Below are 27,301 nucleotides of genomic sequence, written 5' to 3'. Positions count from 1 at the left end.
GTCCCTACAGCGCCGACTGTAGTTGTGTATAGTGCCATGGACGGGTGAGTTTTAATAAATATATATGTTTTGGGTCCTTAATATGTATGGAAACCAGTTGGATTCAATATGTAATGAACTTACCACATTATCTAAGCATCTTAAGTCAAAGTGTGAGCTGTTTAAAAGACTCAATTCCGAAGTTTTCCCCGTAGTCTGTCGCGTTGGCTGGTGGTGAGCTCGCAACATGTCGGCGGGCACAAAGTTGAGAGTCTACGACCTGTTGATTTATGATGAACTTCAAAGCTATATAACTCAATTCCAGATTCAGATGAGCTAAATATTTGCATGTAAACAGTCTAACTAAAACGTAAGAATTATATCTAAGCAAGTTTACGCTGAGCAGTATCGCTATTATCTAGAGAAAACACTTAAGAATGTAAGGTCAGTTTGCTCCTTATTCCAATTTTACGTTCCACCTTAAAACAGTGCAATGATATGGGTACACCTTAAGGTGGAACGGGAAATGGGAATAAGAAGCTAATTTCAGCTTTGGTTCAGTTTGTTCAACGAGGTTATTAATTTGTTAAAGGAGCTTATTTTATTGTGGTGTTGTTAAACGAAACTGTATTATTTTTTTTCTTTTTTCCTGTTACTTGTTTAATCTTACTGAGCACTAATATGCGATAGTTCATAAGCCCTGCCGGAGACAGCCTTTAAAAAAAAGCAATTAAGTTATTAACAACTCAGTAAAGCTCGCAAAAAAAGCATTTGAATGGCTCCTTCATACATTAAGTCGTTCCCACGTATAATGAAGTCAGCAAGTCGTTATTCCCAAGCATGATTTCGAGACCATGTATAACGAATTTGTTTCTACGTGTTAACTCTTCAGTTCCATTTAAGTCGTCCCTAAGTGGTAATAAATAATTCTCACACATTATTACACCTTTCACAAGCAATTTTGAATTGTTCACATGAATTAAGCAGTTCCGATGCATAAAGTTGCTTTAAAGCGAGTATTCCCACACATCAAGTATGTCCTTTGCGTTAAATATCTCATTCTCACACATTACATCTATCCAGTGAATTAAATATTTGGTCCCACACCTTTTATTTATTTCGAAGATGTCACCAGTAGTGCTCCATATTCAATAACAAAGTGATCTTATTTCCATATCTTTTATGGTCTAATATGCAGAAAATGTAAGCTTGGAGAAAAGGCTTAAGGGAAAATGCCCTATAACCATTACTTTTGGAAGTAAAATATGTAACAGACTTTGCTGATATGTATGGGAAAACACTTTTTGTTTACGTTTTGTTTATCATTTATATTCCACTACCTTAAAAACACATAATGGTAAACAAGGGTCTGTGATTACACTGGGGAACCAAGACAGTAAATATGTGCAATGTATCCACTCTGTTTGTTTTGGGGGCTGCGTCTGCTTTATTCTGTTTAAAAGAGCCTCTCTCCTGAATCTTTGAGTTTTGTTTTGCTCTTTTACAGACGTTTAGATGCGGATTTGTATCCTCTGGGATCCAGCTACGTCAACAAAATAGAGTAAGGTTTTAAAAACCCGAGCTTGATTTGTAATAATGTTTGATAAACACATACAGCTGTTTAATGTCCTCCCTTCAAAGCTACACTCTGGAATTTGGACATGCACGAAGTACACAGCCCTGCTAGTGGCTTAACACATGGTAACATCTCTCTAAATGTGGGAATGAGATGAATACATCTGTGTTCCTGTGACTTAAATATATAGTTCCAATGGATTCAGCATCTCACTTCCACAGCTTAAGTTCTTCCCATGCAGGGTGATATCACGTTCCCAGCGTTGCGTAATAATTTAATATCATGTTTTCACTTTTTAAAGCCATTCCCATACTTTAGGTGGCTTATTTCCACATTTCCTGAATATCTCTGTCCCTTGTTTACATCATTCCTATGTGTTGAAAATATTGTTCCCACACTTTAAAAGGCCAGTTTATGCATTTGTGTTAAATCTGCGGCATAGCCTGATGTGCACCTCGACAGAAATGTAAATGCACATCGTGGCGAGACAGACCTCAATGACTGTGATCGGTCTGCATTCGGAGAAACACGGATCAGGTTGAGGAGAGATAACCGGGGAAGTTCAGGAACACAAACTCCTCAATGCTAGGGACTGCGGAAGAAAATATTTGGGCTTCAGAAGCCAAAGCATACATAAGCCCTAACTAGTTCCCTTGCATGTTGACTGCTGGGATGCCAGAGAGCTGCAGTCACTGTAGATGTAGCTCTTTATTTCAGAGCAGAATGGTCCAGAAAGGGTAGTGGTCCACACTACTCCTTTGCTGAGACATATTAGATGCTCTGAAAATCTTCCCTTGACCATGGCTCACTCTCGGTGCTTTTCCACCAATGGAAAAAATCTTCAATCAAAATGTCTTGTCTGTGAGCATGTTGAGATAAAGAAGCTAAGAGCCTGAAATAAAGCATTATGGTGCTGTGAAGCTGGATGGGTCATTTACAGAAATAGTTATAGAAATAAATAAAAGGAAATAAAATGGAACCTGCTTCGTCTGTGTTTGTAGGGCTCCTGAGTTCAGCATGACATGACTAACATTAGTTACTTTTCTCCACTGTTCTGAATCTCAGCAGACAACTGAGAACTCTGCATCACTTCCACATGTGTATCATAGCCCACGCTGATCTGCCCCTGCTGTAAACAAAGAATAAACAATGACGCAGTACACCCCCCACCCCTCTGAGGCGTCCATGATTCCCATCAAAACTGGTGGAAAACCGGGGTGGGGGTTGGTTCACAGGAGAGCCCCAAGATTTTAGGAACATAACCTGTTCAAGAACAAAAGTTGTTTTGGTTGAAAAGCAGAATCTCAGAACCAAAGCAGCTTAAAAAGCTCCATTTTTTAATTTTGTTAATGCGACTGCGGTCAGGACTTTTCTGGTGGATGGCTTTGAGGCACTGCTTGGTCAGGTTAAATGTTTGTAGTGTCAGGTAAAGGTAAATCCTGTGGACTGGCTGTTTTTCCAAAGTGCATCTCTTTTGTGCTGTAGGTTAAGAGGGAAAATTTAACTGGGTTTTCAAGTGCTTTTTTGCCTTGTTTTAGTGCTGATTTTTCCCATGAGTTAATATATATATATATATATATATATATATATATATATATATATATATATATATATATATATATATAAAACTTTTTTTTATTGCTTATTTTGTTTGGCAGCAGTGTCCATGATGTAAGGAAGTGATATTTAATAAAAATCCTATTAATTATCCTAATGCAATTAAAATGATTTGTCAAACATAATTTATTTATTATTATTATTTTTTTAAACAGAAGCGTCCATGATATAACAGTTGGCACAAAGGTAAGTTAGTTATTCCTTTACTTGTTATACATTTCCTTTCCCTCACTTAACACTGTATGTGAGGTGTAAACTGCAAATCTCAGCATCAGCTGGTTTTCTTTGTACTGTACTGGGTTTGTGTGTGGGTTTTTTTTTTATTTTTTATTTATTTATTTATTTATTTAAATCTGTTAGACGAGTGAATAGTTCACTGCTTTAAAGTCTGACTAATTATTCATGTCAAATTCCATCTGCTGTTTAACTGTTAATCTCTGAAGAGGCTGGAGAACACATTTCAGTGTTTAGTTTCTCTGTTTTTTTTTCTGTGGATAGGAGGATATTGTTGCACTGGTTACACATGAGAGAACACACCTCGCATTTACAGTGGCATTAATGTAGTTTTGCCTGTTTAACAACAAATGCAGGTCACTTATTCAAAACAAGGTCATTAAAAAAAAAAGAAATTCTAAAGGAATGTGACAATAGGGTTGGTTGCTATGACAGTACCGTGGTATTTAAAATGAGGGCAGTATTTGTGTGATGTGTCAAATTTGTGTTCTGTGTCTAAGTACAAGACCATAAAGTTAATTCAGGTGCATTTAAGAGAACAATTGGGAGGGGGTATTGTGGGAGCTCGCTGACTGCTAATGTCACACTCCAAAACGGGTGGGAGATGAACATAAGACCAGTAGCCCACCGCAGTTAAACGCTGAGTTTGGATTAAGTGTGGAATGAAGCTGAAAACGGACAAAACGCTCAGAAGACCCTTCACTCAACTTTGTGCTCACAGGTATGAGGCGTTATCTCTAAATGTGTGATTTGAGCCTCAGTTTGCTTGAAAAATCTGTTCCTCCAGCACCAGGCGATGAAATTTGCGCACACTCAATGGGTTTTTAATTAGCAACATGTGTCGGTGCCGAAAACCTTTGCTTGACCCGCGCTCAAATATGAGGCTTGGTAATTATAATTACTATAATTAAATTAACAATGTTTAATTTAATAATATTTTGAGCTGATATGAGAACTCTAGGTACCACACATCCCTATTTTATAATACAAATGTATACTTACAATATACTTGCAACTATCTCATAAGATGTTACAAACAATGTCTGGTCAACAACAATGTAACTATACACTCAGTGTCTATTTTAAAAACTCCATTGACTGTTCACTTGCACTTATTAGGTGCTAGAAGTGATGTATCTTGATCATTTTATTTTCTTTTTAAATGTCAGTGCTTGTCAGTCTGTGACCTGCTTTGGTCCCACAGCAGCGTGTTCAGAACGCCTGTTCCTTTAAGTGATAATGAGCCACTCACCATTAACCCCAACCTGAACACACAGCAGTGAGGAGAGAGGAGCAGTAGCTCTGGTTTTTAGCGGTTTTGCTCGGTTCTCTTTTCTTCTCCATTTTAAGCAGAAGAGGCTGGAGAACACATTTCAGTGTTTAGTTGCTCTGTTTTTTTTTTTTCTGTGGATAGGAGGATATTGTTGCACTGGTTACACATGAGAGAACACACATCGCATTTACAGTGGCATTAATGTAGTTTTGCCTGTTTAACAACAAATGCAGGTCACTTACTCAAAACAGTGAGGAGAGAGGAGCAGTAGCTCTGGTTTTTAGCGGTTTTGCTCGGTTCTCTTTTCTTCTCCATTTTAACACAGTGGTTCTGTATTCCCTCCGTTATGTTTTGCTGCATTCAGCCTTGTCTTTTGTGCTCTCACATAAACGTGGGTCCAGCGCTGTGATTGGACACACTCAGACGAGGGTGCAGTGTGATTCTAAAGTCTCAGCACTTGATGTCAGAAGCGTAGCAGAATGAGAATTGCTCGTTTATCCCGTGTTTACTGACTTAAGCCCTATTCGGACAGGATTAGTTTTACCTGTGGACATGGGGGTAAAGTGTTTTTTACCTTAGTTTCTCCTAGTTTTAGTCCCATCCAAATGGACCATCTCAGTCATTTTTCCAGAGTGCGCACTCCTGTTTCAGTAAAGATTCCTGGGCCTTTTACCTAGTATAAAACAAGCAGTAAAAATGACCCCAGGTTATATTAATACAGTCCGAATTGAAATGTCTGTGAATATTGTAATATCCTGGGTAAATGGCAGGTTTTCTTGTAAAAGGAGGAGCTGAAGGAGGCATTCAGTGATGAAATATATGGTTTACGTAAAAGCCCAGCGACTGAACGACACACCATGCACAAAACGGCCTGTAAGCATGCTTTGCCCAGACTAGTAGTCTCAATGCGCCATATTAACGTGTTACCATTAAATGGTTTATAATATTGGTTATAACTGTGAAGAATTAAAGTGTTTTTTGCTGCCGCCTTGTCTGTTGTGTTATGATGGTCTTTGAGGGCTGTATGTTTTTGGTGGGAGGCCTGATCCAAGAACAGTAGTGACAGTATAAAAACTGCAATAGCTCTGCTGTCTGATCCAGACTGTGTGATAGCAGTGCATGAATCTTGTTTCAGTTTGTTGGTGGGCTCCAGATCCACACAGTAACACGAACATGCCCTGAACAAGGGATTATTTTGTTACATGTCCCCTTAAAAGGCCTGTATGGGGTTTGCGTACAGAGTCTTTTTGATGTTTTTTTTTTTACACCCGTCTGGAGGAGGGAGCTCTCTGAATGTTGCTCTTGAAGGCTTTTAAAATTCTGGAATGTTTTGAGGTTGAATTCCTGCTTCTTTTGACCTCATGACCATCAGTACTTCATCACATGATGTAAACAAATCAGTCTGCAAACCCTCAGTTCTTTTAGCATAATGCAGCAGACTCCTGAGCTCTGAAGTTTGTAAAAGTAAGACGTCGAGCCATGAGGGTGTCCAGACAGATATTTAAAGCCACATTCTGGTGCTTAGTTGAGGGGAAACGAAGGAAGGAAATGATCTCAGGGGGATGGATCATTTTCATGAAACAATGGAGTGTTTTATGCCCCCCCCCCCCCCCCAAAAAAAAAAAAAACAACAACAACAAAAATCAGAAAGCAGACCAGGCGTCTTTTTTTTTATTTATTTATTTGTATTTTTTTTTTACTGAAGGTAACAGGAAACTGATTTGAACTGAAGGAAACAGAGCCATGTTCAGTTGTCGCCACCAGCCACCTCTCTCTTTCATTTCCTTTCTCCTGTTAATTTTTCCAGTGTCTGTTTCTCTCTGTCATGCTCTTCCACTCTTCTCTCACCCCCTCTGTCCCTCTTGAATTTTAGGTCAACCCCCCCCCCCCCCCCCCTCCCCCAAACTGTTTGCTCTCTTGCCCCCTGCTTTCCCTTGCTCTGCTCCACCTGCATTTCTGCTTCGTCAGAGAAGGAGTATTCCTCTGTCTGGAGAGACGATGACAAATCTGCAGAAGGGTGTGGGAGTGTTAGGATTTAGAATGTAATTGATTCACTCTTCTGACCCCTAGTGTCCTGGATGTGGGATTCTGTACAAAACCTTGTTATATTATGGCCGCCCCCTTATGGGAGACCCACTCAGTGGAGAATAAATTGGTTTATTTATTCCTTCGTCTCATGTGAGACCCATGTTGTTTTTGGAAAATATAAGATTAATAATTGGCATAAATCGATTGTTTGTGGTGCTAAAAATTGATCTCAGACCGTGGGGGGGGGGGGGGGGGGGGGTAAAATCTAATCCAGCACAATGCTGTCCTTTTGATATGTAACAGAAGTTACATTGTGTGTAGGGCTCTTAGCGTTTGCCTTTACCCAGTTCATGTGACTACTCCAGCAGACTCTCTCCAGCTTGAAGGAGTTTATTAAGAGAGTGATGCTGAGTGATCCTCTCTGTAAACGGACGACTGGACGAGTGGCCACAGCTTTGGCTCTGATAGACTGGCCTTTGTTGTAGTTGACACAGCTCCTTTTTATTCGGCCTCTTTCTCTTCGTTTAGCTCTTGGTGCAAATAAACAGTGACATAATCTCTCTGACCGCTGGCAGCTGAAGACTTCATGGCTCTAGACCACAATTTGTGTCAAATATGAACGTCTGACCTTATTTCTATTTATATTAACCCTGCTCTAGAGAAATAACCCCAGTACACCTGCCCTGACTGCTCCTTTTCCTTTAGTTGCAAGATTTAAAGGAACATCACTTAATATTTTTACCTTAAAGTTACAGATTGAAAATCATTGTGACCCTCCACTGAGCTGTAATAGGAGAACAAAGCCTCTATTGCTGCTACTATGGCCTCAGCACATGCAGAAACTGCGCTATGTAACATTTATAGGAGGATAGGAGACCATCCTCCTGCTTATTGATTTTGTACAGTGCTCTAGATAGGAATTACACTAGAGGGAGCCTCAAGTAAAAAACAAATCTTACTTGTTGTTACTCTAATATTTATTTACATGAAATTTCAAAATGGATCTTGCTGAAATTTGAAGCTGAACCTTAAGAATCTATGTTCAAACTCAGATGTTTCCAGCTCTGGTTTGTGCTGGTGATTTTGTGCCTCTGAGCTCTCGCACTGTCTGTGAACTTGGAGTAAATCTCATTTCCACTTAAATAAATGAAAAAACCCAAACGCCCACCTAACAGGTTTATTATTTTTTTTAAAGCTGCAATGTTCATTTCTCCAGTGATCTGTTTGGGTTTTGTGCAATTGTGTAGGGGATATTATCTGCAGGAGGTTTGTCCACTTTAAAAATGCAATCAGTCAGTTTTAGCCCACGTTGGCAGCCAATTTATTATTTGTACATTCGTTGAACACTTATGATCTACATTATTTATTTATTTATTTAAATATTTACAATAACTTAGGACTTTTGTGTTAATACTATTTTCAAATGAATCTTTTCCTGTTTATTTACTTTATGGCTTTCTTACCCACCCAAACAGCTGTTTCTGATTTTAATTTCCATGTCTCTATAAATGCATTACGTGTCATGTTTAATTATCGTTAGCCATTCTTCTTCCAACAAGTCCTTCCTTTTAATAAAGACGGAGCCCCACACTTTCCTCCCTGAATTACTTAGCCAAGGGGGGGGGGGGGGGGTAATAATGTATTCTTACTGTTTTGTATTTCCAGAGGGGATCTGACGAACTCTTTTCCTCCTGCGTCTCTAACGGACCGTTTATCATGAGCTCAGGAGCAGGTACGGCTTTGAAGGCCAAAATCATCTCCTTGAGCTGGACTCCTTTTGTAATTCTTTTTTCACACTGTAGTTTAGCTTCACTGTTAAATTACTATATTTTAAAGGTGCTGTAGGTCATTTTATTGAAAAAAGGTAAATAAATTAAATTTTTTATATCCCAAACCTGAATTAGCCGAAGGACTTGACTCCAATCATTTAGTCCTACCCACCTAGTGTAAAACTTAGTTGTGCACTGCCTGCTTTCTACAGAAGTATTTACTGCATCATTAAGACTTGTATGTTTTAAAATCCATATATATACACAGGGGGTCCTCGACTTACGATGTTGAGCCGTTTCTACGTCGCGTCGTAAACTGATTTTCCGTGTAAGTTGGAACATATGTACTGTACCTAAATAACATACTGTAAGCACTTATCCTATTCTAACACAGTAATGATCAAAAAACACATTCATAGGAGCAGATCCTTTCACATGTGCAAGGATGCGATCTTTATCCTTGATAATCGTAGCATCAGTCGAACGACTAAGTCCAAGCAACCAGCCAATGTTTGTCGTTTCCCACTTATCAAATCGCTTTATGATATCTAATTTCACTTCCATGCTGATGGCTTTCCTCTTCGATGCACTTCCATCAGAAGAGTCTGCCTTATGCTTGGGAGCCATAATGAAGGGCAAAAAGTTCACAAAATCAGACACGTGCACACGTGAGAGAGAATGACGTAGCAGCAAGCTAAAATGGCGTACAATGTGACTGGGTTGACACCGTCCTCCTCGGTCCCAAGCTGCGTAACTGTGTATTCTTCCGCCGCGCACACCAAACACAAATTTTGCATTACGTCGTTTATGATGCAAAACCACTTAAGTCGAAACAAGGCTTTATACAGTAAGTGGGAGATGTGTCGTAACCGCAAAACTGACGTAACCCGAGGACCTCCTGTATATAGCTGTTGTAAATTGTTTTTAAGTCGTTTTTCACCACCTCCTAGCGAATGGTAACGACAGTAAAAAGTTTAAAGGAGACATCAGGAGTCCTGGAATTCCATCTCGAGTTATTCACGTCCGTAAATTACCAAATGACGTCAACGAGGCAGAGGTGATCTCTTTGGGACTTCCCTTCGGAAAAGTGACCAACCTACTGATGCTGAAGAGCAAGAACCAGGTACCAGTTTCTATTAGCTACAGATATTTTAAAGCTGCAGTGTGAGAGCAGATTAGCATTGAAAGACTTGATTTTACTAAGTTAAGAAGAAAAATGTCTATAAAAAAAAAATTTCCTTGAGTCTAACACCTGGTCCATTTGGAAAGCATGCAGTTCAGGAGTTGACTTTCTTTCCCCACGGTGACGCAATGGATTTTGAACAAGAATGTAAGGCTATCCGTTTATCACTGGTTCTTTGAAACTGGACTCCGACAACAATGCTCAGATAAATTCACTCTGGAATGTGTGCCCATTTTACACAATGTTCTTTCACACGTTTGTGCATGTACGTATTTTCATTAGAGAAGTCACACATTTGCCATGGTTGTCAAACACAATGCAACATAAAGGTGTAAAGACTTGTCCTTGTCCTTGTATTGAAAATAGTGTTTTATTGGTTTGGGGAAGATGAGGCTGTAGGTAAGGGTTTGATTGACTGTAAGGTGAATGTAATCCCTGTTTTTACTTGCAGGCATTTCTGGAGATGAACACAGAGGAATCTGCTCAGACGATGGTTAGTTATTATTCCTCCGTCACCCCTGTCATCCGAAATCATCCAGTCTTCATGCAGTACTCCAACCACAAGGAGCTGAAGACGGACAACTCTCCGAACCAAGTGGTGAGTCTGAAATCGCAGCTTCTGTGAAGAGCCTTTTTTTTTTTTTAAACACTATAGTGACATGGGCTAGAACTGTTTCAGTTTTGGTGTTTAGTGTTTGTGTAAGGCATTGATAAATTCTCAGAACGGTGCGGTGCCCCCCTCTGGTCTCTACTGGATAATATGATCAAAAATTTTGCTAATACACGATTGACTTTCAGTTTATACCCAGCTTGTTCCATTAATTACATCTGACTTAAGACTAAAATGGTCTTGGTTTTTGTTTGTCAAGTTTGTACAACAGGGACATATGAAAGGTGCTCTAAAAAATAAGAACAGGGTGATATTTTAAATATCATTGTGGTTGTTCTCTCCTGTCGTGTAGAGGGCACAGGCGGCCCTGCAGGCAGTAAATGCAGTGCAGACGGGAACTGTGCCTCTGAGTGTGGATGGAGGATCTGGAACTCAAAGCCCGGTCCTGAGGGTCATTGTGGAAAACCTCTTCTACCCTGTCACTCTGGACGTCCTGCATCAGGTACTGCCCTCTGTCCATTTCCAGTCTGCACTCTTTAAACATGCTGCTTTACATTAAAAGTGCACTGTCATATTCTCCACTTATGTTTTTCATGTTATGAAACTGTCGCTCTGGTGACATCTAGTGGATGTGTCAGATTCTGTACTAGACCATTTAAACATGGGTCCCTCACACGGGGTGTCTAATCTAGAGCATAGAGTTTCAAACTTGGTAGGTCTTGTATGATGTTTCACTTCATTTTGGTGACTTAAAATGATTAAGCGTAGATTAAACGGTCCGTCATCTAGAGAAATTGTGCAGAGGTTACAAAAACACTCTTTTAGAACGCATATGAGCATCTGTAGATTTCTTTACTCACTTGTGAAACCAAGTGAGTACCCCTGCAGACAGTTTTTACAGAGGGAAAACTTGTGCTCTGGTTTTCTCCCACACGTGTTTGTATGTGGATTGGCGACTCGTGTCCATAAGTATGCAAGTGTCACGCCGTGAAGGATTGGTGCCCCCTCCAGGGTGTCTGTACCCACCGTGACCCTGCACTGAATAAGGGTTACACACAACGAATGAAAAACGGGTTTCAAAAACATTCAGAGGCATGTGGGCCCAAGAGAAGGACCTGTGGCCTCATCCACTGTCCTCACAGTTCATCATTTAACTCTTTCCTCTCTCATTTTCACACTCATGCTAGAGTTGTATTTATTTTTAGCTGTTTCTCACGTTCACTCTATCAACTCGATCTTAAACTGTTTGCACCATCAGTGATTTTAATCACAAATCAGACGTCTTCAAACCGAAAATAACAACCCTGGATTGAAACCACTCTTTTAATTTCAATTGATTTTAACTCTGCTCTTGTGTCAAACACCTCCGGAGAAGATCCTGACTGAGGCTGAATTCCCCATGTTGTAGATTGGTATGAATCCAGTGTGTTTATTTGAAGTGCTTTAAATAAAATTAAAAATTCATCATCACTTCTACTCAATGAATACAGTTCTTCCTGCGATTCCTGTATCTAGGTTTGTGTAGGTTCCACTCAAATCTCATATGTATTTTCTCTCTAGATATTCTCCAAGTACGGCACAGTTCTGAAGATCATCACATTCACCAAAAACAGTCAGTTTCAGGCCCTGGTGCAGTACTCTGACAGCATGACAGCCCAGCACGCCAAAGTGGTGAGAGCAGCCTTTAAATAGGTTTTAGATTCATCAGTGTTTTGTTTTTCGTTAGCATCGTTTGGCACATTTTTCCTAGACCAGATTCCAGACAGATGCTTGTCACATGTGTAAACAAGGCAGAAGCTGTGCTGTAATAAACCACTGAACTGCAGCATCTTTTAGCCCTTGTCATTCCCATATAATGTTATCAGTAATGTTTCAAACTGCACAGTTAAAATGATGGTTCTGCGAGGGTTCTTTAGTAAAGAAAATGGTTCTATATAGAACCCTGAACACTTGGAGCCTTTTTGTTCACTAATGATCCCTTAAAGAAACATCATTTTAAAGTATGTACAGCTAACACAGGTGTGTGCTGAAAGGATGAAGCATAGATTTCGATAATTTAATTATTCTTTTAGCTAAATGAATCTGGATTAGTTTTAATACAGGACTATGAATCCTGTTCATTTCTGGCTTAGAAACCCTTCCTGGAATTTCTTACAGGGGTATGATTCATAGCTTCAGGATTCTGTAAGCATGAAAGGATGCTAAACCTTTACCTTGCCTGATTAAACTCTTCCCCTCCGCAGTCTCTGGACGGTCAGAACATCTACAACGCCTGTTGCACTCTGAGAATCAGTTTCTCAAAGCTCACCAGCCTCAATGTCAAATACAACAACGATAAGAGTCGAGATTACACTCGTCCGGATCTGCCCACAGGGGACAGCCAGCCATCTCTCGACGCTCAGACCATGGCAACAGCGTTCAGTAAGAGCTCACATTTCCATATTAAACCTGGCACACACAAGATGATCTGGCCGAGCTTCTGCTCCCAACTCCAGCTATAGGTCTCCTGATATCAGGGCGATCTTAAAACCATGATCTCTCCAGGTTTTTTTTGTGCTGTGGCATGTCTTTAATCCTCCAGTCTGCACTCAGCGTCATCTAGGGCTGTTGTAGTGAAACACCTTGCGGTGTTTAAACAGGTTTCAAATTAAAGTTATTACCGCCCCAGATTACTTAACTCATCCTGGTTCTAGTGCTGCCCTCCTGATTGTCACATGGAACTGGCCTGAACTGTTCTTTTTGAGGCTGCTACATAACTCTGTGCTGGTAGAGGCAGTTGGGTTTCAATAGCTGGATGAGATTTCAAATTTCTGTTTCACAGCGACTTTTTTTGGTACAGATTTTGCATATAGCCTCATCTGAATTGCCTGGCTCATTTGATTGAAAGCTTAAATGCTCCCAAACTGTCAGTTACATTTGGTTTTGTGACTAGGTTTGCTGCCATTGTGCTCAAACAAAGACTGACACTCAGCTGTTCAGATGCCAATAGTTGGGGGACAAATTGGCTACAATCCTAAAGTTTTTACTATTATTTTTACAGGTTTTTTATTTATTTATTTTATTTATTTTTTTTTTTTTAATTTATTTAACAATCATTACACACACACACCAAAGTGTAAAACAAAGACCATGCAATGAAAGGGAAAACATTTGTACGTTGCGGTGTTGACAGTTCTTGCCATTCTTTGTGGTTGGCTGGGCAGTAGTGCGGTATAACTCTATTGCAGTTATTGTGACAGCCCTAGCATCATCTACAATTATTTATTTTATTTTTTTAAGAGGGTTCTTTGCATCATAAAGGGATTTTTCAGATTGTGCTGTAGATGGTTCTGTGCTGCACCTTTCAGAAAAGGGTTCTTTACGGCACCAAAAACATTTCTTCAGTTGTAACAAGCTTGACACTGTAGCAATAGAAAAACCCTTTCTGGAGCCGTAGAGAACCCTTTTCCGCTGTATAGAAATAGTTCCATTAATAAAGGACCCTAGAAGATTATAAAAAAAGAGTAGTGTGCAGGATAATGTGTTATAATATTTTTCACTTGGAGAGTTTATATGCATATATTTACTTGGCTTTTGCATATGGCTCTAGAAAACCTGTTTTTTCCAGGATGTTTGCAGGTTTCGGGAGAGAAAATTCATGGTTAATTCATGTCTCTTGTTCCTTGCAGCAGCTCCAGGAATAATCTCAGCTTCTCCATACGCAGGAGCTCACGGATTCCCTCCAACATTTGCCATCCAGCAGGCAGCAGGTTGGTCTTTGGTATTATATATCTTCCTCAGGGTTATGAGGATAACGCCACCCTAAATGTTACATGGCTGAAATTGAGTGCCATAGCTGTCAACATCAGAAAACTTGTTTTTATGTATTAAAATCCACTTGACTGTTGCAGGTCGGTTTTCTTTGTCCTGAAGGGTGCACACACTCAGAATGATAGCTGAACTAGTTTTAAAAGGTTAAATATAGTTTGAAAGCTTTTCTTTCTTTGGGCAGTGTTTTGGCTGTATTAGTTTATGGAGGAGCAAAGCTGCCAAAATTAAAAAGAAATAAAATTAAAAATGTATGAATCAATAAATTAATAAATAAAATGGCTTAAGTATATATTGAATGAAAGTGAACACAGAGAAAGTACTACAGAAATAAACCGCTCGAGTTACAAATGAGTTTCTGTAAAAAAAAACAAACAAAAAAAAAAACCTGCACTTCAGTGTTATAAGTTGGATTTCAGACACCAGAAAGTCAGTCTTACTCACACTGTTCCACAATAAAATAAATATATTCTATATGTAAACATACCAGAGAATTGCAGTTCCCCACCATCGTATACATTGTATACAATGGTATCCCTGTTATACCTAAAACATCAGCTTCTGCGAAAACGCCGCCTCAGTGCTGGATTACCTTTATGAATGACCAGACCACCGATAATTCTCAGGCTTTATCCTTACAATAAACAACTAGAAAACACTCATACGCATCAGGTCCCTCATTTATATCTGAGGTAAGTATTTATCATGTTTTCAGGAGCCTAAAGGTTCCCACTCTGACTGTGATGTCCCCCCTCAGGTCTGTCTCTTCCAGGCGTCCCTGCCGGAGCTCTGGCGTCTCTGGGTGTTCCCGGAGCAGCGGCTGCCGCAGCAGCAGCAGCAGGCAGGATTGGACTCGCGGCGCTCAGCACAGCAGGACACTGCGTCCTGCTTGTCAGCAACCTGAACCCTGAGGTCAGTCTCTTTACGCTCTGAAAGAGGCAGGTAATTCAGATAAAACCCAGGCACACCTTTAAAGGCCAGTTCACACTGAGGTTTATCAAATATTAATTGGTTTAAAGTTATTTAAACAAACAGTTACAGAGCCTTAAATCTGGCAGTGACCTGAGAAATTAAGTGAATCTCAGTTATCTGCGCAGACAGATGTTAAATATCAGACTGACCAATCATTGCGCTATTATTCCTAACAGACAGCGTCAGAGAAGCTCCTTTTAGGTGCTTGCCTTGGTTTAGATTCTGTTATTTGGAGATTGCTGGTTGTGTCCCATTGATGCCACAGCCAGCCTGCAGTCATCGCGGGAGGAAACAAGGTTTTCTTAAGCCTTATCTGGATGGGATTATTTTTCCATGTGGAGCTGGGGTAATGTAATTTTACCACAAGACGTCAGTAATGTTTAAGGTAGATTTGCACTGGATAAAGAATCTTGGTGTAAATAACAGATGGGAGCGTCTACTTGATCCATAATATCACCCAGTGGGTCAGACACAGCAGGGCTGCTGGAGTTTTTACTGTCACTACTGTTCTGAGAACAGTCTTCCCCCAAATATCCACCCCTCAATGAGCATCATCTAGCCCTTTAAAACAGATAAGGGGTGAGAAGATGGCAAAAGCTTCACTTCCTTCAGTTATTATAACTGATATTATAAATTTAATGTTAAATTAATGAATAGGAAACATGCTCATAACACCTGGAGGCTACTATTGTGCACTGCTCGATTTAAAAATTACTGCTCTATTTACAGAAGGTAAAAAGTCTCACGCCGTTAAAACGTGGTTCAGGCATGAGGCGCCGTCTGTGGCGGCACAGCCTGCCCTGTTTACATGTGTATGTGTGTAATTTTTTTGGGCCCTCTGCTGGACCAAAAAAAAATTATATATATATAATATAAATAAAAATGGTGGCTCAATAATATTTAGATCTGGTGATGTTGGAACCATTGGATGCACATGGTCCTCCAGAATGGTTCAGTAGTCCTTGGCAGTGACGTGCCCATCTAGCACAAGTATTGGGCCAAGGGAATGCCATGATATGGCAGCCCAAACCATCACTGACCCACCCCCATGCTTCACTCTGGGCATGCAACAGTCTGGGTGGTATGCTTCTTTGGGGCTTCTCCACACCGTAACTCTCCCGGATGTGGGGAAAACAGTAAAGGTGGACTCATCAGAGAAAAATACATGTTTCACATTGTCCACAGCCCAAGATTTGCACCATTGAAACCGACATTTGGCATTTGGGTTTGGCTATAGCAGCCCGGCTGTGTATATTGACCCTGTTGAGGTGCACATTTAATTCTGCCGTGATTTGTGCAGCCGTGGTTTTGTGTTTTTTGAATACAATCCAGCTTAGCACCCGAACATCCCTTTCAGACAGCTTCCTCTTCGTCCACAGTTAATCCTGTTGGATGTGTTTGGTCCTTCTTGGTGGTATGCTGACATTACCCTGGATACTGTGGCTCTTGATACATCACAAAGACTTGCTGTCTTGGTCACAGATGTGCCAGCAAGATGTGCACCAACAATTTGTCCTCTTTTGAACTCTGGTATGTCACACAATGTTGTGTGCATTGCAATATTTTGAGCAAAACTGTGCTCTTACCCTCTGCTAACTGAACATTCACACTCTGCTCTTACTGGTGCAATTAATGAAGATTGGCCACCAGGTTGGTCCAATTTAGCCATGAAACGTCCCACACTAAAATGACGGGTGTTTCAGTTTCATTGTCCAACGTGTGTATTTTATATTTAATTTAATTTTTGACAAGTGGAATAATTTTATTTAGGATATTTAAAAGTATTAGATTTCAAAACCAATGTTGGAGTAATATTAATAACCATGTACTTGCTAAACGTTTGTTCCTTAAAGGGTGCTACTGCATTGCATTTGTTTAATATAGCTTTATATCAGTTGCATAAAATTTGAGTAATATAGTTTTCCATTGTGGAACAATATATCGACTACACATGGCTATGGTGACAGGAGTATTCAAACAAGCTGCATTCACACAATGAACGTTTCAAGCTAAACAGAAAAGGCCAAGCTGTTTTACTGAGGACAGATATCTGACAAAGACCACTTGGTGTGAACTGGCCTTTATTAGCGTTTATATTCCCGTTTCCACAGGATGCCGTTCTTTCAGCTGATGCTCATTGTCTTAGTCCTGAGTTTACAACAGATTTGACTTATTTACATCACTTTTCAGTCATTTATTAATCATCGAAAATGGACTTATTCCCCCTATATATATATATATATAAAAACTCATTCCATGTAGGACATTTATGCTTTAAAATAATATACATTTAGGAGAGAGGTCTTTTCTCTCAGCATTTTAACTTGTCTGGACATTTTCATTTGTAGCCTTCCTTTAGATCTGTGATTTTCCTTTATATTGTCTCTCCTTTTTCTGTATTTTTCTATATTTCATTGTTAATCTTTTCTGCTCTTTTTTCTTAGTGTTCCTCTAGTGAGAGGCATTTAATTTTAGCGTTCTGCTGACTTGGAGCACTACATTTCTTTGTGTATACTGACCTTGTTTATTTTTTTTGTTTGTTTGTTTTTTTCTGTTTTTCTTCCCCTCCCCCCTCCCTCATTTTTGTTTTAATTTGAATATTTTCATCTGGATTCTCCTTTTTGCCACTGACTGCACGTCCATTGTTCCACCTCATCTCAATTCTTTTTGCCTTTTGCCTTTTTGTCTCTTCCCCATTCATTTATTCATTAATTTTACATATTTCGTTGTAATATTGGGCTTTTATATAAACATGCCACACACTTTAATGCACATTCATGTCAATTTATTCATTGCATTTTAATATTGTAATGAAACATGAACCAATACATTTTAACCCTTCATTTTATTTTTCATATTAATTTCATATAAAATGTATTCATACAACATATATATTTTTACACATTTGTTCATTATTTCATATTGGGCGTAATTATAAACCACCCAAAAACGCAAATATTGTTTAATACTGGGTTAAAATATAAATGACATGCAATACATTTTAAACAAATGCATTTATTCCTTTACTTGAATAATGTATTACCATATAAACCACACACTACATTTCACACCCAAATAACTACCAAAAACCCAAATATGTTCATGTTTCCTCTCCTGGATGTCCTCTTCCTCCTACATTCCTCACCTCCTCTTCCGTCATGAACCAATACCTCCCTCTTCATGATCCTACCACCGTTTTTTCGCCATTGTGGAACCTCCTCGCTGCTGGAAACGTTCAACCTCCACTCTCCTGCCTCCGATCTTTTTCCTGTCCCTTCCTCCCTCTGCTGTCTTTAAAGAGCGTTACGCCCCAATGCCTCTTTATTCTTTTCGGTATGTTATCATTGGCATCTTCCTTTTTTGAATTACCCTTTGTTTGGTTTCTTTTCATATTTTATAGCTGTTCTGTGTAGAAACAAAGATCAGTACTAGTTTGGTTTTATCGTGAGTTTTGTAGTTTTTAATGTGGAAATGGTGACAAGGTGCAGCATTTCAGACTCAGTCCCAGCAAGCTGGCCCTCCAGAGTCTTTCTCTTCACAGCAGTATTTTTTTTTTTTTTTCTTCTCTCCCCCCCGATCTGATACAACCCTCGACTAGGAAGATATTTCTTCAGATCTTTTTTTTTTTCACCTCAATTCTTAATGCACCTTAAACTAATGAATGTTTGTGGTGTCTCAGCCAGACACTGCTTGTTTTTGGGGATTTTCTTCAAATCTAAGTAGTTCATATCTGAGCTTTAGCTTTCTGCTAATTATCATCCCCAAATCTAACCTAGTAAAGGACTTGTGGTTATTAATTACTGCCACTGCCTTTGCAAATCTACACACATTCTGAAAGCAGGTAGAGGTTGAGGAGCGGGGCAGGTGTTTAAATGACAACAGGTTATAGAATAAACTAGGGATTCATCAATAACCAACATGGATAAATACAGGGTGTTCCAAAAGAGACAAAAAAGCAAGGAAACGCCTGTATAAAAAAGGGTGATCCAATTTTAGGCATAAATACATGTGGAGCTAGACGATACGGCCAATATTTTATCACTATTTTTCAATTTCTGTAAAAACAATATAATTCTGATAGCGCTGTGAACAATAAAGCCATGGAAAAGTGAAAGAAACAAAACATCGTCATTAAACATTCATTCATTATCTGTAACCGCTTATCCAATTCAGGGTCGTGGTGGGTCCAGAGCCTACCTGGAATCATTGGGCGCAAGGTGGGGAACACACCGCCATGCAATGAATGTCTGTCAGTGAAGGATGCTTTAAATGTATATTGAAAATGTTTAAAAATCATTATTTTTGAGATCTCTTATATTGTGATATATATTGATATTGAATTATTGTCCAGCCCTAAAAAATGCAAAAACCTGTTAGTCCATGGTTCCCCTGCCCCACAGCTTGTTTCTTATATTTGTCTCCTTACTTTTGTGACTCTGCACATTTAACTTTCTTCATGGCACCCTTAAATGGTACCTGACCAAACCATGAGTGTCTTAAGTGGTGTGTACTTTCCAGTTCTGAATGCATCACTTTTAATTTTTAAAACCTTTCCCTAAGGAAGTGTTTCTCATTAGAACAAAAGGGTGAATGGGACGGGGGAAAAAGCTATTTGCCAACCTTGGATCAGATCATATTTATATTTTTTATATCGTTTTCATTATCGTTCTGAAGAGTCTGTTGAAATGTTGCATCTTTTAACTAATTTCTAAATCATAGTTATGTCCTGTCATAGCCATTTTTAAGGATTTGCATGTTTTAAAATTTATTTTTGCATGTTCCATCAATCAAATGATTGATCACTCCTTGTTACAGGTAGATTATTTGTTTTGTAGCTCCCTTTGTTTTACAGAGCTGTGTGCTGGTTAAATTACATAATGTTTTTGCTTTTCTCAGTGGAAAAAGTAGTGAGATTAATCAAAGTAAATGACCAGATGCACAGAGAACACAACTCTCTATCAGGGTCTGCTTATTGATTCAAATAATAAATATATTGAACTGGAAAAATAAATGCTATCTTATATTTTTCTATGATGAAGTTTGAGAAATATTTTAGGATTTCCCTAAAAGTGATCCAAATAGGAAAATATAAATGGTGTGCCATAATAATGACAAATTTGTGTCGAATAAATATTGCTTAATCTACACTAAAATGTAGAAATGTAAGGAATGTCATTTTTACTGCAGTTATTTATTTTTTAATATATATATATATATTTAAGCTAAATTAAGGAACATTTGTAATACTTTATCCAATTTACTAAATAGCACAGTATTAAAGATTGTCTAAAGCGTTTGACCTGAATCGTCCAAACCTTTTGCCTTTAATGTAGATTTAAACCATAAATGTGAGAATTTTGTGATTTACATTTAATAAGGCAGATGGATTTAAGTGGTCAGACTTTTTCTTAACAGCTAGAAGTGTAGTGGTCCTAGTGTAGTGCATGCTGAGATGATCTTTTAAAATTTATTGATTCCTTTTTAGGTTATTTTTCAAGTGTTTTAATGTGCATGCTTATAAAACAAGTTCTCAGAGTCTTATTGTACTTTATTTTAAAGGCGTGTATGGTGACGTCATGAGAGTGAAGATACTCTTCAATAAGAAGGAGAATGCGTTGGTGCAAATGGCTGATGGAACACAAGCCCAGTTGGGTATGGTCAAAATGTTTCTTTACTTGAGTAATAAACTTGTTATATATTATATTTATAGGGCATTTTAACAGCTGAAACAGCTCACATCTGTACTCTAGTAAAAGTCTCTACTCCAGATGTTGGAATATTTGCTTGTGAGAATTTGATGGGAGTCAGCCACATAATCTTGGGAAATCGGGGCCTGATGTTGAATTAGTTCTGACTCTAACTTGTCCCAGAGGTATCGCAGGGTGCCCCATCTCATCAGAGAGCTCCCTCCTGTCTCCTGCCACAGTACCTGGAAGGTTTTATACCCCTCTGGTGAACTCTAAGCCAGCTGCACATGAGCCTACGTGCACTGTGCCCAGAGTTTTCATGTTTTTCTGCTGTGATTTTTAAAACAAAGCTGCTCAGTTCCTCATACAGGGTTGTCTAAAGACTTGTCGATATATTCAGTGCTTGCTGGAGGAGCTCAACAACCTGGTGGTCACATGGGGGGGGGGGGTACAAGTTGTTACCTTGTATTATTTTAGCAGGATGGAGAGCATCTTCTGGCTTAGTTACACCTTTATAATTTTGTGTTTTGTTTTCCAGCCATGAGCCACCTTAACGGTCAGAAGCTCCTTGGGAAAGCTCTGCGCATCACTCTGTCCAAACACACCACAGTGCAGCTTCCTCGGGAAGGGCACGAGGACCAGGGTCTCACTAAAGACTACAGCAACTCTCCCCTGCACCGCTTCAAAAAACCTGGCTCCAAAAACTACTCCAACATCTTCCCTCCTTCCTCCACCCTCCATCTCTCCAACATCCCGTAAGTCCCCCTCTGGTCAGGGTTAATCCTGGAGGCCGACTTTGATTTAGTTTTAGTCTTAGACTTTTGACTAAAATGCATTTGTTTTAGTCATTAAAATATCCATTAAATTAAAATAGCCTAACTTTTGTGTTTTTAAAAGTTAATTTCAGTGATATTCTTTAACTTCCATAAACAGCTTAATTATGCAAGATTTTAAAACACAATAACGTCCAAAATTTTTGAATAAATCTGGCCACTTTTTTCTTTTTAAATACATTTCAAATTTATTTAACATTAATATTTTAAGTTCAAGGTCACTGCAGAAGGCATCGCAATCTGCAGTCAACTCCAAAAGATTGAACTCTATAATCATTTGCCAACAGTTGATGTGAGTGATTCCCAGATGCTGGAAGAATCAATTCTTTGGGAGTCAACCCCTCTTCACTGTTCTGGCCAGCCGCTCTCGCACTGGCGAACAAACAGACAGGGCATCGTCCTGTTTATATTTCCTAGACATTCATTTTTTTTTTTTTTTAAATATATATAATAGAAATATCAGGTTGTTTCTGTCTTTCACTTTATTCTATGGTTTTAATTTGGTGGTTTTAACAAGGTTTTGTTGTGGAAAAATGGGTTGTCAGCATCTTTCATCATAGTTTTTGTTAAATTAACAGTGCATCTGGCACTGATCTGGCTTTATCAGGATAGTTTCAGGCTTAAACTAAAGCTTAGTCTGATTAATGCAGACTATTCAGACTGAACCATCTTAAGGCTGGATGACTGGGTCATGGGTCATGCATCAATCATCACAGATATCCAATCGCACACTGGCATTGATTTGGAAAACATGATAAAAACCAGGAGCTATCAGTTGTGTGAAAGAAAAGTGCTGGAGCCTGAAAACATTGCTGTCTCACAATCTTCCTCTTTCTTTTTCCCTTCTATTTTCAGACCTTCTGTAGGTGAAGATGATCTTACAGGGCTGTTTCAGAGTTCAGGAGCAACGGTTAAGGCTTTCAAGTTTTTCCAGTGAGTTTCTTTAAATATTGAAATTGAGTTGAATTCTTGTTAAAGCAGCACAAGGTGGTATTTTTTGTCTTAACATTACTGTAGGAAACCACCCCCTCCCTCTTGATTGCAGGACCCCAGGAGAAACAAATCTTACCTAGTGTTGCTTCAAATCTGTCCTCTGGATGTAACAAAAAGTACCTTTGGAATGGTTGTGCATTAATGCTGTTTATTTTGGCACTTTTTTTTTTTTTTTGAATTTGAATTTGAACAAATTAAACTTCAAATTTGGTCTTTGTTGATGTTGTGGCACAATGCTTTTTTTTTTTTTTTTTTTTTTTTTTTTTTTTTTTTTTTTCAAATTATTTAATTAAACAGGTAATAAATGCAAATCAGTAGTTTGCGTTGTGTTCCTGAATGAACCAGTTTATGCTCCAAAGGAGTCCCTAGTGTTTACAAGGGATTTAATACAGAAACAGTTTGAGCGTAATCAGTTGTTTTACTGATGCCTAGTGGCCAATCTTTTCTGGATTTGTATCCAGGGGGACTGAGCTCTGGAGCAAAAACGGTTCAGAGTGGTTTCTTAGATCATTTTCAGACACTGCATGCTGTGTGGGGTTATTCCTTTTTGTTTTGTTTTTTTTTTTTTTTTGTTTCCCCCCCCCCCCCCACTCCCTCTCTCTTCAAAGTGGTTTGTTTTATTTCTGTTCTCAGGAAGGACCACAAGATGGCACTGATCCAGATGGGTTCAGTGGAGGAGGCGATTGAGTCCCTGATTGAGTTTCACAATCACGATCTCGGGGAGAACCACCACCTTCGAGTGTCCTTTTCTAAATCCACCATCTGAGGACAAGGAGCGTCCATTCAGGAGAGAGGGGGGGGGTGTTAAGAGACTGTCACTTTAGACCAAACTTAAAGCCTTCCACAGTTTATAAAGATGTGGACTTTCCACAACACACACTTTATCATTCCTCTTTCTTTATATCCATTACTGTTTTCACCGGGACCCTCGGCTCAGACGCTACTTTGCAACCAGTAGATCTTTTTTTTTGCAACCGGTAGTTTTATTTTTTTTTATTTTATTTTTTTTTTTTTCTCCCCCTCCCCTCTTCCCCTTCCCTGTCCTTCCCTCTTCTCTGATGGTTTCCTACTATATTCCTCATAGGTTAGACCACGACGACATCCTATACAATTTAGGAGGAATTTCCACCGTAAACTTACTATAAAAGCACACTTCTACCAGGAGGAGAAGGGTTCATGTTTCTCAAAGCTTTTAAAATTTCTATTGGCTTTGTTGAAAGTTTTGCTGTTTAATTTCAATACGTTAATTCCTGAAAGTTCAGGACACATTTTGAGAAAATGATTTCAGCTTTAACTTGATTGCCTTCTGAGTCTGAAAGTCATTAGCGTTCAGAGATGACATTCTTCAAATAACATTCAGCCTTGTTTACACTCAGTGCCTCTAAAGGGTTAAAACAAACATCCCAAACTTTCCGGTGTTTACCTGTGCACATACCTGCTCTCCAGACATGTCTTAGTTTTCAAACTCATACAAATGTATGTTTTGTTTTACTTTTCTTTCCCTTGGTTCTGTCTCGCCAAAACTGTTCTGGGCCTTAACTAAAGCCCTGGCTGTGGTTAGCAGCTCAAAGTTGAGAAATTAGTTTAAAGGTTTCTGTGGAAATAGTTCTTTTTTTGAGGCATTTTTCTTATTGGTTGTAACCCAAAAGCTGCAGGTAAAGTTACATATCAACCCCCAGTGGTGTTATCCGTTCACTTTAATGATAATTAGTAACATCCTTTTGGATTTTAGCATATTGTTTTTGCTCAATTTTACGTCACAAAATGGTTGTTAATCATTTTGTGAAACTTTATCATTCTCTCAAATTAAATTTGAGGATTTGAGGAAAAATAAGCTATTTAGACCATTTCTACTGTTGTACATTAACATTTGGCATGTTAAAATAAGTCTTCTCAGGCCGATGGTCTGTCCAATTTATTCAATATTTTTCTCCATAACATCTTTAATCAGCTGTTTGTTGCCCACCGTATTTATCAATAACCAGAAAAGGCTTCTTTCTTTGAAATTACATTAATGTGAAGTTATTCCAAAATGTATTAAAAGGAATCTAAATTGTATGTAATTTAATCAAAATTGTGCAAAAAGGAATCATTGTTTCAATAAGTGTTTGAAAAACTTGAATTTGGCCTCATGCCCTAATTTAGTCTCGATATCCTTTTTTAAATATAATCAATTTATTTAAACATTACACTTTCTCAGTTTTGAATATTGTAAACAATGTTAGGCACATTCTTTTTTTTAAAAAAATATACAATTACTACATTTTTACATTTACTACATACAATTACCCTTTTTTTCCAGAGAATTAAAGTAAAATACAAAAAAATGTCTGGGATCCAAGTTTCTGCACATTTCCAACTTTTTTTTTTTTTTTTTTTCCCCCAGAGTAAATAAACACTGGAAATCTGCAGAAAATGCCGTATTCAGGATGTTCTCTGTGGAGGTTGTTATAGATTTAGTTAAAGCTCCAGTAGGATGTTTTGGCTTTGATCTGAATATATCATATAGAAAATTCCCTCCTGGTGTCCTTCCTGTGATAGTGATGTATCTGAGCTTCTTTTCTTTATCCTCTTCAACAGTTCCTTTAGAGACTCAATTTAAGAATTTAATTCCATTTATGAGTTTTTCTTTAGATGCACGTTTTATAATATTTCTATACTGTACACTCGGGACAATGTCTCAGTCACTGTGCCTTAGCTTAGCTTTGTCTCCTTCCTCTTTGGAGACTTTCTCATTTTGTTTTTGTTGGCTGGGGGGTGTGGTGTTTTCTACTGTTAATTTCTGCAAAGACTGAATCACGGCAGCTTTCTCCCATGGAAAAGCCTTAAGGAAAAAGCCTTAAAGTTGTCATTCTCCAGCTTTAAATGAAACAAAGTTATGTTTTTAGGGCTGATTGTCAGTTCGTGTCCAAATTCACTGTGTTTGTGGCATTCACATCAAGTTTCAGTCGGTGGGTGTGGGGGGGATACACCGATACTGAAGTGCAAATTGCGATATTTAAAGATCTGATTTTCTTTTTTTAATTACTGCTGATATTGATTTCTCTTTTTATGCCTAATAAAGCTTGTATTTACACCAGCAAAACTATGTATGAAAAATAATAAATGTTAAAAAAATCTAAATGCTGTTGTCTGAGAACGAATAAACAATTTTATGCTACATGGAGTGGGTTCCCCTTATGGGGTCGGCTCTATTTTGAGAATGCTTACTAGAGAGTCTGCAAAGCATCCAGGCCACTAGGAGTCAGTGTAATTGCTGTTTCATAATGTGAAGAACAATTAATTTTTCCTTGTAAAAAGGTGGGTTAGATCATGAGGGCCAATGAAATTGATGTTTATATGCATATGGATATTAATTTCCATTCTCAACATGATGAAACATTACACTGACCCGTAGTGGCATGGATGCTGCAGATAAACTGAAATCTTTCTCTGACAGCAGTGTTTTAGACATTTTAGTTAATATCATCCTTCATCAATAGTTTGGCTAGTGTGTTGGTAAAAATAATTGATTGCATCTTTAATGTTAAACAGGTGAAGGGAAATCTTTGAGAGAGCAATGTTGCATTATCGCTGTTGAAATCCAGCCCTGGTCCAGATCCAGCTGTTTACACGTGTGAATTTGGACCTTTCTTGCTTTCCGTAGCAAAGATGTCTCAGTTTCTGACTGCTGGCCTCGCAGTGCTGTGTCTTACAGAAATAAACCATGTCTTAAATTTCAATTTCAAGCCATGCTGTTTTAACATTTGTTTTTTGGGCACTTGTTCGGTCTCGTTGAGAAGCCCGGGGAGGTCATTTTCTCCCATGTTTTGAGCTGTTTATCTTATACGCACTTATTTTCCACAGCATTAAAATCTGGGTTTGAAACATTGATTCCATTTCTGATCCCACAAAGCAGGTTTTCTCACTTGGAAAGAACTTGAGCCCAAAGTCAGTCTTATCCAGTAAAGCAAGAGATTACATTCCTTTTCTGCAATCACCAGCTTTGGGTTTAAATTATCTGGCTAAACTTGGGCTGCATGCGTTCCACAGAGCTCAGGTTTCTTAAACCCAAAGTCAAGTTTATCTTGTACAATAAGAGAGAAGACACACATTCCTGATGGACAATCCTTAGCTTTGCACTTATCTGGCTAACTTTGGGGGTAAAAGAAAAAAAAATCATTCCCTTGGTGAATGTTTTGTGAAGCAGGATTTCAGTTTAGCTGGATAACTTGAGCCCAAAGTCAAACTTTCTCAATTTAAAGAACCCATACACAATTATATTCTACAGCTAAATTTGGGCTTACATTGTCTGGTTACTCTTACATACTGGCTTTGGGATAGTTTGCAAAGCAAATATTCAGTTAGCCAGATAGCATGAGCATGACGTCAGGCTTTTTCAGTAGAGTAAGAAAAGACATTCCTGTTGGACAATCCTCAACTTTAAGCTCAAGTTATCTGGCTAATTTAAAAAAAGAAAAATGTTCCCAGGGACATGTTTCACAGAGCAGGATCTCACTTTAGCCAGATAACTTGAATCTAAACTCAAGATTATCAGTAGAGACACATTTCTGTTGCACAACTTTTTCAAATGTAGTCAGATAACCTAAGCCCAGATGTGAGTTTGGGGTTAAATTATCTGGCTAATATTGGTGCATCACCCCTCAAGTTTTGCATGCTTGTTCCTTAATTACGAAGCCAAAATAGTCTTAAAGTGCGACCCCTGGTGGCCTTTTTTTTTTTTCTTTTTTTTTTTTTTTT

The 27,301-nt window shown here is 38.6% G+C and overlaps 1 protein-coding gene across 3 annotated transcripts; it reads left to right on the top strand.

Moving 5' to 3' along the window:
* ptbp1a (polypyrimidine tract binding protein 1a) lies at positions 1-27,301 on the top strand. 3 transcript variants are annotated; one of them, XM_066662389.1, is made up of 16 exons: positions 1-44; positions 1,487-1,540; positions 3,328-3,358; positions 8,373-8,439; positions 9,427-9,599; positions 10,111-10,257; positions 10,622-10,771; positions 11,830-11,940; positions 12,513-12,690; positions 13,941-14,018; positions 14,834-14,988; positions 18,348-18,381; positions 20,608-20,700; positions 21,274-21,490; positions 22,424-22,501; positions 23,195-27,301. In XM_066662389.1, exons 1-16 carry the CDS (start codon positions 37-39, stop codon positions 23,325-23,327), a joined length of 1,707 nt encoding a protein of 568 aa, XP_066518486.1. In that variant the 5' UTR covers positions 1-36; the 3' UTR covers positions 23,328-27,301. The 3 variants fall into 3 exon arrangements, with proteins under 3 accessions (XP_066518486.1, XP_066518485.1, XP_066518489.1); XM_066662388.1 differs by having other exon boundaries at positions 13,938-14,018; XM_066662392.1 differs by lacking the exon at positions 1,487-1,540 and having other exon boundaries at positions 13,938-14,018.

This window comes from Hoplias malabaricus, chromosome 1, assembly GCF_029633855.1.
Source record: "Hoplias malabaricus isolate fHopMal1 chromosome 1, fHopMal1.hap1, whole genome shotgun sequence".
Lineage (NCBI taxonomy): Eukaryota > Metazoa > Chordata > Actinopteri > Characiformes > Erythrinidae > Hoplias > Hoplias malabaricus.
The sequence above is the reverse complement of the archived record's forward strand: the minus strand, read 5'-3'. Positions and strand labels throughout refer to the sequence as shown.